The following is a 14,940-nucleotide window of genomic DNA, read 5'->3' on the forward strand; positions in this document are numbered from 1 at the left end:
TTGTATTCTGGGCCCTGGACTGAAAGTACAAATGCTTCGTCATGGCAACCTTCCTAACTATACTTTTGTCTCTTAAACTTTATCATTTAATTTTTGTCTCTTAAATGTGGCACTTGACTCAAGTGCCATAGATTTTTCTGCTTTTTTCCAAAAACGTATTTAGTTTAGTTAGAAAGTTTAAGTTATCTTTTTATAAATATCTTATTACTTGTCTTTTAAAAAATGTAGAATTAGCAACATGTGGTACTTTATTGTGTTATAAATTAATAGTATGTCGACATAAATATTGTAATATTACTTGTATTGTATAATAGATGTAGGTGTCTCCGTGTGCTTTGTCTAAGAAAATATATAAATTTGTAAAAGACAATGAAAAATTAAGAATAAAAGTTATTCCTCAGTATCTTCATGTTTTGCAGCTCTTTACATATAAAACTGAATTTTTTCCTCTATTGCCATGTTTCATTTTGCAGACAAATCCATATTAATGCCACTGATATTTTTCATAGTGGTTAACTTTCTCAAATAAAGATTAGCACTAAAGAGAAAACTAGAGTTAATTAAAAAGCAAATGAAGCATACCGAACTTTGAAATTATTAGAACTTTTCAGATATATATTTTTCTTATGTTCTAAGTCTATTTACTCAGGTATTATTTATACATTTTTGTTTATGAATGTTTGCTATTTCCTGCATAATGAAATTTTTACTTTAAAGTTGTAAAATAATTCTAGCATTTTACAATGTGCAAGTGTAGATTTCATGCAAATTATCATTAGAGTTTGCAATAAATTCAAAATACATTCACACCATTTCTTCAACTGAGTTCTTGATACATTTACTTTAAATACTCTAAAAGTGGTCTTCTCTGAATTGTAGGGTAAAAGTATACATAGCAGCTTTCTTTTGGAAAATAATCATGAAATAACTTTAACAATGTAAAACTGAAACTTTACGGAACATATTTTGTTCATGTGTTGCAAACCAATACAGTTTAAATGAGCTTCATTCTCCTACAGTAGGAGTGTTAAAAACATGGGCCATGCTTGCCTGTGGCTAAGGCCGTCATGCCGATACCGGTTTATCTCAGGGAATGCGGGGGAGTTGGGGTGGCCTGATGTGTATGAGCGTAGTGTGTACAGACGCGTGAGCTCTCCAGTATCTACAACTCACTGGACAACTACATTTGTTTTTAGGTTCAATGGTAAATGGATGGGGCTCTGCATCTGACGAGGATCGTAACTTTTCTAGTCGTAGATCTAGTGTAGGTAGCTCCTCAGATGGCTCCATCTTTGCCAGCAGCAGTTTTGCACAAGCACTGGTGGCAGCAGCAGATAAGGCTGGTTTTAGGCTGGAAGGAACCAGACTTACAAGAACAGGTTGGTAGACGCCGACTCAACACTCTTTGCATGAGAGTCTTAACCTTTGGACACTGAGCTATTTCTCTCCTGTCCTGTCTCCTCAGTGTGTCTGACTGAAGGGATTTCTTTAATATGCATGAACACAGTTTAGATGCTCATTACAAGAACTCTCTTCTGATGCTAGTTTTGCAGAGCCAAGAACGGGCTCCTACTCAACACTCGCCAGCCTCTATTTTCCTTTTCCTTCACAGTTCTGATTAATTGGAGTATGCTTCCTTTTTATATTCCAGCAAAGCTGCAACTAAGATTGCCATTAAATTTTCAATAACTCACACTTTGCAAAATCCTCACGGAATCAATAATGTGCCCAGTGATTAAAATTATTCAGCTTTTATCTCCATTACTTTCCTCTGCCCCATTTCTTTTTGCAAATGCGTTTTCTGGGAAGGCTTTCTCAGCATGGGGCGAATGGATCTAAGGCTGTCGGTCTAACAATTCAAATGGCTGATTGATTATTAGTTATTGGCTGCTCAAATTTTAATCCAATAATTTATTATTTGTTTTAAAGGATGCTAATAAAAGATACACCCACTGCATTTGCAATTTGGAAAAAAATGATGACTACATGTGTGTTGCTCTTCAGCGTAATCTAATTCTGGCTTCTGATAACAATAAGTCATAATGTAAGAGACCAGTTATGTAATTTTCACATATCTGATCGTTCCTCCAAATACATGTGGGACTCACTCTAGGAATAGATCTATAAGTTGCCATCATTTGTTTTACTGAAACAAAATAACTTTGACATGATTCATGTGATTATGTGACTATATACTTCTTAAGTATGTATATAATAAGTTTCTAGTATATGAATTAAACTTAGATACCTTACAAAAAACTAATGTTCTAAATCCATTTTTTGAAATCTTAATAGGGCCTAAATAATAAATTAAGGGAAAAAAATTTTGACCCTTCACTAAACTCTCAGGTTATAAAAATGATTCTTGGAATATTTTTTTGAAATTTATACCATCAATATTTTCTTTGAGTATGCATTGGGTATCTTGAAATGAAACAAAAAGATTTTCCAAGCATTGCAGAGGTTTATTTTTTATATAGCATCCAGACTAAAATATGTTGTAATATAATGGTTATTTGAATTTTCTTGCTTTATAAGGCATTAAGTCAGAAACTTTAGTTGCCTGAGTGTTTTTGTGGCATAGCTATAAACAGAGCAGTGAGAAAGTGCAATGAAACTAATAAATTAGGAAGCATAAGTGCATTTCTTGCATGTATGCTAATAGCTAATAAAACATTAAGCAATATTATGTCACATTGACTTAAGAAAATGTAACTACATACAATAATTTTGTATGAAATTAAAACATGCACAAGAGAATATATACATGCACATAAAACAGCCCTCTCTAACCATAATAAATATATTAAAATTAAAGATGTTGAAAATTTATTAGCTAACCTTTTTCCCAGAATAAATTAACCTGCACCTATACACCAAGCCGCAAGAAAAGAACATAGCACATTTCATTTTTCAGTGAGAATTTGGAGTCTGCTCAGATACAAAATTATTTATCAGAAAACACCTATTGCACTTTGGACACATAAGGTGGTTTTGACCTGCTCTGTGTCCATGCTATATACTACTGTTCTTGAGTTTCTGCTAAAAAGAGGCACTCACTGTGTACGTATGGGGGGAAGGCCAATTTGGTATATATGTGTCTGAGCGGATCTTTTATCTAAAAATCAAATGTAATTACAACAGGGCATTTTTCTGTCCTCAAAGAGAGTATGTGGGACTCCAAAGGTGAAGTTGGATTAAACAAATAAGATAGTACCTAATGTATTTCAGAAATAGCTTCTTTAATTTTAAGATGTAAAAGCGGCATGAATTTGCAAATACCTATGAAAATATTACTAATATTATCAAGGTTAAATAAAAATATAATTACATAGTATCAAGTTTTTGGTTGGGGGGTTTGTTTAATATTCATTTGTTTAATTTCCAGTGGGTAGTGTGTTGATTATCAAAAATTGGACAAGATATGTGGAACAGGGATTATATTTTTCTATGGAGATGCACCAGTATTTGGTATCTTCAAATGGCATCTGTAGGCAGGTTTCCAGGTTAGTAAGAACAGAGATATATGACAGACAGAATCAGTGTCTTAAAGTAACATTCTGTATGCCCCATCCCCCCACCTTTTTTTTTTTTAGGCAAAGCCTTTACCTCCTCTCAAAGACCTCGACCAACTAGCCCATTTTCTACTGACAGTAACACCAGTGCAGCCCTGAGTCAAAGTCAGAGGCCTAGGCCGACTAAAAAACACAAGGGAGGGCGAATGGACCAACAACCAGCATTGCCTCATCGAAGGGAAGGAATTTCAGATGGTAGGTTTGATTCCTTCTCTCTTGTCTCCTCTCTGAAGATATACTCTGTGCCATCATTGACTTAGGTTAAAGTAGCTATGGGAGATGAGGTATTGCCTCCTCACATAACAAGGCAGAACACCTGGCAATATGGTCTTAAGTAAAACACCCTCTTTCTTAACAATCTGGAATTATGTCTATATTACCAAGCCCCAGGAAGTAGATGCCATACCACTGTTCAATGTTGATTTTTCTGCCTTGCTGGCATGATCTCCTGTAAGATTCAGGGGGCAGGAAACATAAGTAGCATATGCACTTGCTAAGTTGTTGGAACATTTTCTGTATTAAATTAATCTATCTTAGATGCTATTTTACTTCTGGAAAAGACTATGATTTGCAGTTCGGTAGATTTTTAGTTTTGTGAATCTAGGGCAAAAAGCATGCTGCAGATCATGTAGTTGATGGATTAGCAAAATTTTCTGCAAAATCCAGATAATAATTAATTTTGGCTTTAGCAGGCCGTACATTCGACACTGCCATTGATGCACCAGTGCAGCTCTAGGGAAAAGTTAATGAATGAGTGTGAGTGATTTCCAACAAAACTTTATTGACAAAACAAGCAGCTGCTGAGTCTGTGCAAGGGTTCAGTTTGTGGATCCATTTCAACCCTTTTATTTATGTATAGTATCCATCTTTGAGTATTTGCTTAACCACTTCTACTTTTAAGAAACACCGTAGAAATTTTCCTTATTCTATAATGAGTAATTCATAAGTTCTACAATGCAGGAATTATTTTCCATATATTCAACCTAATTCTTATATATTTGAGCATAGAAATAAAAATATTCTGAAGTTTTATTCTGAGGAATATGTAAAATATATTATGCCTAATATAACATTAGACCCAAAGGTAAATTTCTTCCCCCTTCTCAACACTACTTCCGGCAAGCACATAAACTTTATCTTGAGATAGTTTTACTAATCATCAAAAGGATGATTCTAGCTAGGTTGCACATTGGACCATCTGAGGACCTCTTAAAATATATCCCAGAGATTCTGACTTAATTGTTCTGGGATGAAGAGCAGTTATGGGCATTTTTAAAGCTCCATGGGTGGATCTAATGTGAAGTAGGCTTTGAGAAGCTACGAACAAGTAAGTCCTTAGCATTCACATCAGTCTCTGAGGCTTACTTGGAAAGGTAGTATTTGTTCTTTATTAGTTTTGGTGGGAGGAAGGGTGTGTCTCAGCTTTTTGTACGCTATCATCATCTTATAATGTTAAGATTTTAAAGCCAAACATAACTTGTTTCAAGAGCTGCCAGGTTTATTTATCTATTCTGTTTACTTCGATTTCATTGGGAAATATTTCTATGGAATGTGAGGGTAAGGGTACAGTTGAGATTTTGATTCTCTATGAATGGGTATCCTGTGGTGAGGAAAAATGCTCGCCACTGCCTTTCTGCCTCAGGTGTTCCGAGTTGTGAGCTTGAAGCAGTCTACCGTGTTGACCTTATCCTCTCTGAATAAGGACTACTCTCACTGACACGCTAATTACAAATCTCAGAATTTATGTAGTTTTCCTGCTATGAGTGTCAGGAAAGAGAAAAAATCCAGGTGTGTGTTTCCATGTGGAGTTTTTTTCAAATTGCTTGAAGGTCATATCCAGAATATATGCAAGATATAATATATAAATCAAAATAAAAATAGAAAATTCTCTTCTTTCTTCCTAGAACACTTTTCTTGGAGGCTTTTTAAGAATGTCTGGTTAAAGCAAACTACTCCCTAGTCAAAGCATGATCAACATATTGCTTAGCTTCCTAAAGCAACAAATAGCTTCTTAACTGTTCAGATTTGCCAGCATTCCAAAAAGAGGTTATGAATTATGTGTCCCGAATGAATAGTTTTTAGAAGTAGTGATATTGCAAAGGAAATGTGGGCTCACTTGTATTCCTGAGTGTTTGACCCAGAGACATTTTAGACGTGGTACAGGGATATTTATTTTGTATGGCATTCCACAGATTATCCTTAAGGATATTCATATTTTTTAGCAAATATATATGTAAGAGTATTTATATGCTATAAATCCATCTATCAGCAATGACTTTATAATATTTGTACCTAAAACCCAACTGTTCCTTTTGGAAAGGTTGCTGTTTCACACTTAACGTTATAGACATTTTAAACTAAAACATTTGCATTACTTATCATAGTGTTTTATGAGTGTAATCATCTGAGGAATTTTTTCTAGCTGCTATACCAAACAACTTCTGTCCCTCAATGGCTTAGCACCGTAAGTTTGTTTCTCACAGACAAATATTTTATAAAGATCATATGACTCGCCTCTAAGTAGCAATGTAAGCAGGTGTGCCTCTTCATTGTTGGGATACCATTACTGTCAAGATGGGACCTTTATGGTTTCTGAGAGAGGAGAAGACAGAACATGAGTCATTCACTTAGGAGGCTCTATGGCCAGGCCAGCAAGTGGCACAAATCACTTCTCTTATTTCTTTGGCAAGAACTTTGTCACATGGCATCATACTAACTATTGGGGTGGAGAAGTAATGTTTCTGTATGTTCACTGAGAGGAATTGGGAATGGTGGGAAATGTCAGTCTCTGTTCCAAAGCCAACACACATACTAAGGAATGCTTTTTCCCTTAGGATAAAGTCTCTCCTAAGCAGGCATCGCTCAATCCAAATCTCCTATTCCATTTGCATAAACCCCAGAGTACCCTTTAAAGTCAACACATTGTCCAATGCTGAACAAAAAAGGTAGAACAAGTAGTTCTCAATTTATCAGCCTTTCTTCCTAGATCATCTCCTTCAAAACTGCCCCCCCATTCCAAAAATGCCATGCAGATAAGGGGCTCTTTCACAGACTAGCTTTGACCACTGAGCAAATTTGTTTCTTTATTGAACTATTCACTCAGATATATGTTGAGCTCACACCAAGTGGTAGTCAACCAATAGACAAAATTCTCTGTCCTTCTGGAGCTCACATTCTGATGGGAGAAGATAGAAAAAGATTAACAGAAATATATAGTGAAAATTAAAAAGTATGCAAAATGGTAGTATCATGGAGAAAATATATAGTATGGAATCTGAGAAATACAAAGGTGGAGGGAGACATCTTTTAAGTACAATGCTCAGTAAAGACCTCACCGAGTACATGACATTTGAGAAAAGACTGGAAGATTATAAGGAAAAGAGCAGTGCTCATAGGTGAGGAAAAGCCATTTCAAGAAACGAGAACAGTGAGTGGAAGCCTGAAGCTTATTTGATACAGAGCAAGAGGAGCAGTGGGACTGAAGCAAAGACAGCAACAAAATAGAATATGAAATCAGACAAGTAAATGAGGGCCAGAATTTGGAGGACCTTTACACTTCTATAAGGACCTTGGCTCTTGCTTTGAATGGGAAACCACTGGAGGTGCCTGCAGGAATGCATGTACATGTGTGTGTGTGCATGTTAAGGCGAGAGAAGTGGCATGATCTTACTTTTGGTGTTGTAAAAGTGTCACTCTAGCTGTTTTTACATAGAGTGAATGTGCTTCTATGTGAAAGTGCAGAAACCACTCAGGAGGCAGTAGGAGTTGTAGAGGGGTGAGGGGTTAGTTGCTGGTGGTGCACACCAAGGCAGACTCAGTGGAAGCAATGAGAGAGGTTGAGTTCTGGTATAGTTTAGAGGTAGAGCCCACAGGCTTTGTTAATAATATTAGCACAGCTTATAAAGCAGGGAAGTGAAAGATCACACCAAAGTTTGGGCAAACTTATAGAACAGAATTGCTACTAATTGAGATGAGGAACACTGGAAAGGAAGTATATATTGTAGAAGAAGATCTAGAGCTCCAGTTGGGTATGTGAAATTTGAGAGGTTTACTAAACACATAAATGTGACTATTCAGTGTGGGTTTGGTCATATGAGTGAGGAGTACACGGGAGGAGAGATTCAGGATGGAGATATGTAATTTTTTCATGCCTCTTTTTTTAAACTAAAAAAAGAGGGTAATAATGGCACATATATCATTGGACTATTGTGTGCCTGACAATAGTAAATCCTCAGCAAGCCAGTAAGAGACTCTTTGGCAAATTGATTTACTTAAAAAGAATCAACCTAGAAATGAATAATAAATTTAGCTTAATAAATATATTTGATTGCATACATTTATTTTTTCCACAGCTATTCTCATTCCATCTTTTTTGCCAATTTGTTTATTCCAATGTGTATGCAATGTTCTTTCTTTTTGGAACATACAGACTCCAAGGATATTAATTATGTAGCTGTGTAATTTCAGGTTAAATTAAATAGTAATCAGAAATTTAGCTAACATAAGCAGATTCCATTTTGGCCACTGTAAATATTAAGCTGCTCTGATGGAGAATAAAAATCAATGACAAGATATGCTATTTTGGAAGAAATTACAATAATCTCTCTCCTACTAGCAGTCTTGAATCTAATAACTCAAATGAAATAATTAATTTGCATTTATAATAATACATATTGAAGGAAGTCAGTTTTGAATACAAAGGAAATACCAAAGTCTGTGGTGGATTATTCAACAAACAGATATCTCAGTATTAGATTAGCTCTTCCTTTTGGAAGAAAGGTTTCGAATGCAACTTGATTCTCCCAGACAGAAACCCTGTCCCCTTCAATAATTAGTAATTCATAATCTAGCAAGAGGACATATGTAAGAAACAGAAACACTGCTCCAACGTGGTAGCTTCCTGAGCAGATACTGAGTATATCATCGGTATCAGTTCAGTGGAGGACAATAGCATTTTGCTAAAAAACGAGAGTATAAAGTTTCTTAAGAAAGTCTTTAAAAGGAGCAGCCTACCTTTCCTTAAAAAAGCTTCCTTTGTCCAAAAAATTATACCTTTCTCTTTTAAATTTTACCAACAATATTATTAGAAACAAGAGCATAATTCCAAAAATAGTATGGGAAAAAATACCTGTATTACATACAATATCCTCTATAATAAAATAAATATCCATATTATATATGATATTTGGTCTTTATGAACAAATATAATAGTGGTAGTCTAAGAAAGAACAAAGAAATTTTAATAGCATGCTAGAAAAATATAAAAGAAAATAATCTAAAAATCTTTAAAGTGTTTAGAGTTTCAAATACTTCAGCAAAGTAATTTCAGAAAAAATGTAATAGTGTAAGTAGTATTACAGAACAAGTATCCTACTTAAAGAAATATGAAAGAAGGGACTATGATATCACAATTGAAGACATTAAAAATATAAAAATAATGACAACCTGAAGAGCTAATAAAAGGAAAATGAAAAATTAGCTGAGTCTTTGAACTTTTTATTTTTTCGTATCTGATATTCAATTTCAAGAGCTTTTTGAAAAATTACCTATGCCACTACATCTCAGATGTTCATGACACAGTGTCTGCTCTGGTACCATGAAGCATATTCTATCTGTACTTTGAACACTGGTTATTACATATTAAAATTAATACATTGGAAGAGTATTACATATTAGTTGTAAGTCATTAGCTAGCTCATGAAACGAACAGCTAGCATTGGTTGTCAGGCAGAATGTTAATTGAATTTCACAAATGTTAGCTTAACCCTTTGACTATTACTAAATGTGCCACATACATGGGCACAGGCAGTCATATGTTGCATATGATATGGCATACAATTCGTAATTTCCCGAGGGCAAAATTTCCTACGGAGATTGGCAGGATAAGTTTTATTCTTCCCAGAGCCTTTTATTAACACAGCTGCTAGAATTTCTAGTCATTTTGTGGTGTGGTATTTCTACTTTGGGAAGTGGGGGTGGACAATGGATTAAATATGGAGAAACCATAAACAGCCCTTTACACCTCATATGTGAGCCTCAATGTGCAGTTGAAAACACTTTCCACATATAATAATTGAATAAAATCAGTTGATTTTATTTCAATGACACTGTGATCAAAAGATAGCAAAGAGATCAATAATATGCATTTTGGATGTAAACAATTGGGCTTTCCTCCACCCCCCAAAAATACCTTCTGCTTGGGTGATTACTTTAGCAAGGCAGGGATTTTTTTCCTCATCTTGAACTAAAACCTGTATTTTTCATTAAATTTTAGTGCATTCTAAACATTATTCAAAATTTTTAGATCTTCCACCACCACCAGACCCCCCTCCTGGTCAGGGTTTAAGGCAGCAAATAGGCCCGAGCCAGCATGCTGGTAACGTGGAAAACTCAACAGAGAGAAAAGGAAGCTCTCTGGAGAGACAAGCAGCATCCAACTTAGAAGACACAAAGAGCTCATTGGATTGTCCAGCTAGAACATCCCTAGACTGGCAGCGACAAACCCAGGAATGGATTAACTCCACAGAACGCCAAGAAGATATACGGAAAGCCCTACACAAACAAGGTGTTGGACCAGGTGTGTTCTGCACAGTCCCAAGAAAGTGTGGACTTTTATCACTTTTTTTCCACCAGGTATTTTAGAAGCGGCAGTTATTTAAGGGCATCTGAAACACATTTGCCTTGAAATCACTAACTGAATTGGAATTCCACGGCAGAGCGCACCAGCACTTCCCTTAAGGCTGATCCCAGTGGGGACTGTTCCTCAAGTTAACTCTGCCTGGGGTCTCTGAGCCCAGAGGCCTCCAACCTCCATCTGTGGCGCTCAGGACACAATTTGATTTCTTTGCCTTTTAACGTTTATATTGAGTACTTCTAAGACCACAAAATTTCATCTTTAGTGTCAGTTTAAACTCGGCCTTTGTTCATTTTGACTGAAGTAACTAGTCATTGTGAAAGGAGAAGTCACTTCAGTCACATTGCTGAATTAATTGAAATAACAGTTGCAAATAAATGCCCAGTCACGGAACCCTCACGTTAGAAGAGGTTAAACTGGGTCTACACTTTCTCCAGATGATTAAATTTAGTTGATACCAATTTAATGAGGAATGTTCTTATTTATAAATCAAGCTTCTTAGAAATATCACAAAATGAATTTCATGATTCATTGTTGGATTTTCTTTGGGGGGGCGGGGGTGTTGAGCCCATTACATAAATGCATTTTCTGGAATATCTCTTCTTATGTCAGGATTCCTCAAGTATTAAAACACATACACACAGTCACATACAGACAGAACATTTGAAAGAGTTGTTACACATTCATTTATTCATTTGGACTGAATCGATTCTAGATATGTCCTCTACCCATGCATTTTCAATAATTATATTTTGTCACAACTTGGTTTTAGAAATATAATTTATGCAATGGCCTAAAAGTGACAACATTAATGTCTGTTTCATTAAATGAAACATTTAAGAAGGTTGATCATTAAGACTGTGAAAGAAGAATCATGTGATCCTTGTCATAAAAGATTATCTAAGGAAAAAATTGTAAGTTCAGTCAGCAGTTTTTCAGGCCTCTAACCACAGTAATGATGGCCAATACCTGGAAAGAAAGAAGAAAAGAGGGGGGATGGATTGGAGAAAGAAGAAAAGGAAGGAAGAAAGAAGGGAATGAAAGAGGAAAAGAAGGAAGGGAGGGGAAAAAGGAAGAAATAAAGGAAGAAAAGAAAACCATTTCAAAGTATTAAGTATTTAGTTATGCACATCATGAGTTATTTTTAGAGATGATGCATAAAGAGAAGAGACAAATTATTTATTAAAATGTATGAGTTTCTCCTTTTTCTGTTAAGGAAGAAGACAGGCTTTCAAATAATGTATTTCTATTCCAAGAAACAACAAAAGTTTAAGAAGCCTATTTTAACAGTCAGTATATAGTTCTTTATATAAACTGAGAAAAATGTCATCATAATTTAAAACCAAGACCCTGCTTCTTTTCAATCTTAATGGAAACATTAAATTGGAGCCTCCATTGAATCCAGAAACTGTTCTCAGAAATGCTTTAGTTAAACAATAAGGTCCATTGTATGCAGGTCTCTTTATGATATCTTTAAATTTTACAAATGATATATAACATTGTGTATGTATTCCAGTATCTCTTTTAATTTAATTCTGCTTCAGTTGCTATTGTAGAAAATGTTACTTGCACATAGAAATACCTTTTCATCTGGGGTCCTTATTAAATTTCATATTTTTTAATTTTCCTAAAAAGCAAAATGGTAAAATAGCCCATCTTGAGCTGAGTATTTAAAGTTAAGTTTGTTTTGCCAACGTGCTGCTGTTTAACTTAGCCCTCTGTGTTTCTTTTCTTTCTTTTTGTTTCCAGAGGAGACCTTGGTGCCCTACAGCAAGCCCAGCTTCCCATCACCAGGAGGCCACAGCTCCTCAGGAACAGCTTCTTCTAAAGGATCCACTGGGCCTAGGAAAGCCGAGGCCTTGAGAGGTGGCCACCAGCGCAATGCCAGCGACCTTCTTGACATAGGATATATGGGCTCAAATAGTCAAGGACAGTTTACAGGTGAATTATGTAAGTGCTGTAGGAACTTTAAAAGTCTATGGTGATCTAGAAAGAATACTGGGGTAACAGCGTAGTGGAGGAAAAAGTTTTCCTCAACCCTCTTAGGGTCCCTGGCTGGGTCTGAAAATTAAACTGGCATAAAATTAACATACAAAAAGAGTACACACTTTATTGATTTTTTACATATACATGGAAACCTTCGCAAGAAGATGAAGACCCAAAGAAGTGACAAGAGGAGGAAACTTGTCTACTTTTTAGACAAAGAAACAATAAATATGTAAAGAATTGACAAGACAGAAGGGTTTGAACCAGGGGTAGTAAATGGTGAAGTAAATGGGATGATAAGGATTACTTTATCAGGGTTTGTGTGTACAGGAGTCTCAGCCCCAACTGTTGTGGTAGGAAAGGTCCTTTCCCCAGGCACAGAGAGGGAAGCTGCCCCATGCAGTTTTATGAGCTGCTGGAGGGAAGAAAGGTGACAGGGGAGGTCAGAATGGCCTTCCTTGCTTCCGCTGTATCCTCAACCTCCTTCAGCTGAAGATATTCAATGTACTGAGGTGCTAGATTTGGGGTAGTATGTATTTAACCCCACCAATAACATTGGCACAATAAAAAAAATCACAACAGTAGGAAACGTGCTCTACTATGAGAATTGATCGTTCTTTTGAGCAGGTTTGATCATGACTTAGACCATTGCTATTTAGAACAGTCAATGAAATGAACACGTCCTCTATTTCAAATTTGATTCATATTATAGAAAATTGTCTTAATTTTAGCTCTTGGATGGTTTTAAAGAATATCCTTAGGAATTCTTTTGTTTTGTTTTTTTTAATTTGGGGAATCAACCTTGAAAAGTTGAGTTTTGATTTTAGTTAATTTTTAATATTTAGATTATTACAACATAACTTAAAAATAAATTTTTCTTTTTAAATAAGGAACTGACATTGTTACTTAGTATAACTAATCTATTTTCTAAATATAAAATACTAGGCAACAGAGAAAGACAGAATGCTATAGCATGTCACAATAAAAAGCATTGAACTCGTTGATTTCATCAGGAAAGTTACCAGTTTTGCTATTCAATATCAGAATTATAGTTGCTGAACATAATCAACTGCTTCTATAAAGTGGTTTAAAAACACTGCTGAGGAACAGCCCTGGGTTCCAGTCTCCTCAACTGCTTACTAGTTATATGAGAAGAGAAAGTAAATTACTTTCCTAATCTTTTTTTCTTACCTAAAAAATCACACTACTATTATGCTCAAATGGCCAACTGGTGGATGACATGAGACAGTGAAAACTAAAAGTACTGTCAAAACTAAATTCTTTGTTGATGTGAGTTGTGTTCTATTACTATTGGATTATTAATAAGCTATCTTTATAATTTTTTATTTGATTCATGACTACTTGGGTTTTTCTTTAACCACTCACAAAAGTGCAAAAATAGCTCTTAGTGGACTTTAAATCTCCAAATTCTACAGTATTTCTTTTGTCCCCCTTCCCATCTCATTTAAGTAAAATTTCTTAAATTCCCAAACACACAGAATCTATTTGATGATCTCATCTTCATTTCCTATCTGTTCACTTTGGTTTTTGTTATGTGGGTCACAATTTAAAAATACTTAATTTAAATGCAAACTTACTCCGGATGTGTTTTTCCTCTTTGTAGAGTAACTGAGAGGAGACGTGCAAAGCTGCTCTGAAGGACCATCAGGTCTGAACTCATGGAAGTGACGACACTAAACAGTGCAATGAACAATTTCCTTATTTATGTACTATTAAAAGAACTGTAAATGCAATGTAAAGACACACAGCCACACATATCCCACAGATATTTTACTTGTGTTCTTCTCTTAAGTACACCACCCACCTTAACTCTTTCTTGTCAGGAGTATACAAAAAAGAAAGAAAACAAAGCTCGCCCTCCAGGAAGAAATGGATTTTCCTCTGTATATAATTTCTTTTGTGCATTGCTATGCAAGCTCACTCTTTTTAGCTCTGTTCATATTATTGTCTGTTCTTATTGGTCTATTGTACTATATGTGAATTAATAGGCTGTGGTGCCATATATTAACTTTTAATTGTGTAACTTTTATGTTTAAATTTTGCACTGCAATTTTATTTGGTGATAAGCACAAATCTCTACTCCTCGTGACATGAAGAAAAAGACTGAATGTGAAGGGAGTTTCTGTACTGTAAGCAAGGTTGGATGGTGCTGGTTGGAACCAATCATGCGAGATGGTGTTCAGTTGGGGTATAGAAATAGGAAGATGGGAAGGAGAGTGGTGTTGGCGAAGTCCTCTTTGAACATCAGGAACTGAGTCAATAAAAAAAGCAGGAAAGTGGCTTTTACTATTGACAAAACCATGGGTCAAAAGAAGGAAGTTTTAGTCTTAAGACTGAATAGGCATTAAAATATAAAGGTAGCAAAGATGTACTAAACTTGCTTTAAGAAATAATAAGGAAATCAAAGTTATATTTAGAGTCAACTTTACATGTTGTTGTAATTGACCCATCTGAGAATTACAACGAGCAAAAGGAAATTAAGGTGTTTCACAAGAACGGTATTTATATAATCTTTTTTAAAAAGCATTTTCTGAATTACCATAATTAATCTCTCCAGCTCATTAAGTCAGAATATAATACGATGTTCCCCAAGGAAACAAACCAAATGAACTCTAGAATATCCAGCAAATATTTAAAGAGACAATTTATTGTTGGAGCATACCTAGACTGCTTTGATACAAAAACTCTTTCGCAGTATCGTGTTTCATCTTTCTCATACATGTA

General features: G+C 35.3%; 1 protein-coding gene across 12 annotated transcripts in view; it reads left to right on the plus strand.

Moving 5' to 3' along the window:
• Window positions 1-14,514, plus strand: part of ROBO2 (roundabout guidance receptor 2) — a 1,283,870-nt gene extending 1,269,356 nt beyond the window's left edge. For 4 of the 12 annotated variants that reach the window (XM_071220606.1, XM_071220607.1, XM_024558159.4 and 1 more), the window contains 3 exons: window positions 3,597-3,770; window positions 11,959-12,159; window positions 13,820-14,514. In XM_071220606.1, coding sequence (XP_071076707.1) covers window positions 3,597-3,770; window positions 11,959-12,159; window positions 13,820-13,821 — 377 coding nt within the window. In that variant the 3' untranslated portion in view covers window positions 13,822-14,514. Of the gene's footprint in view, window positions 1-1,196; window positions 1,380-3,596; window positions 3,771-9,879; window positions 10,153-11,958; window positions 12,160-13,819 lie in introns of all 12 variants that reach the window. The other 8 variants (XM_071220604.1, XM_045193516.3, XM_071220605.1 and 5 more) reach the window with 6 other exon arrangements.
• The last annotated feature ends 426 nt before the right edge of the window (window positions 14,515-14,940 follow it).

This window comes from Desmodus rotundus, chromosome 2 (genome assembly GCF_022682495.2).
Source record: "Desmodus rotundus isolate HL8 chromosome 2, HLdesRot8A.1, whole genome shotgun sequence".
Lineage (NCBI taxonomy): Eukaryota > Metazoa > Chordata > Mammalia > Chiroptera > Phyllostomidae > Desmodus > Desmodus rotundus.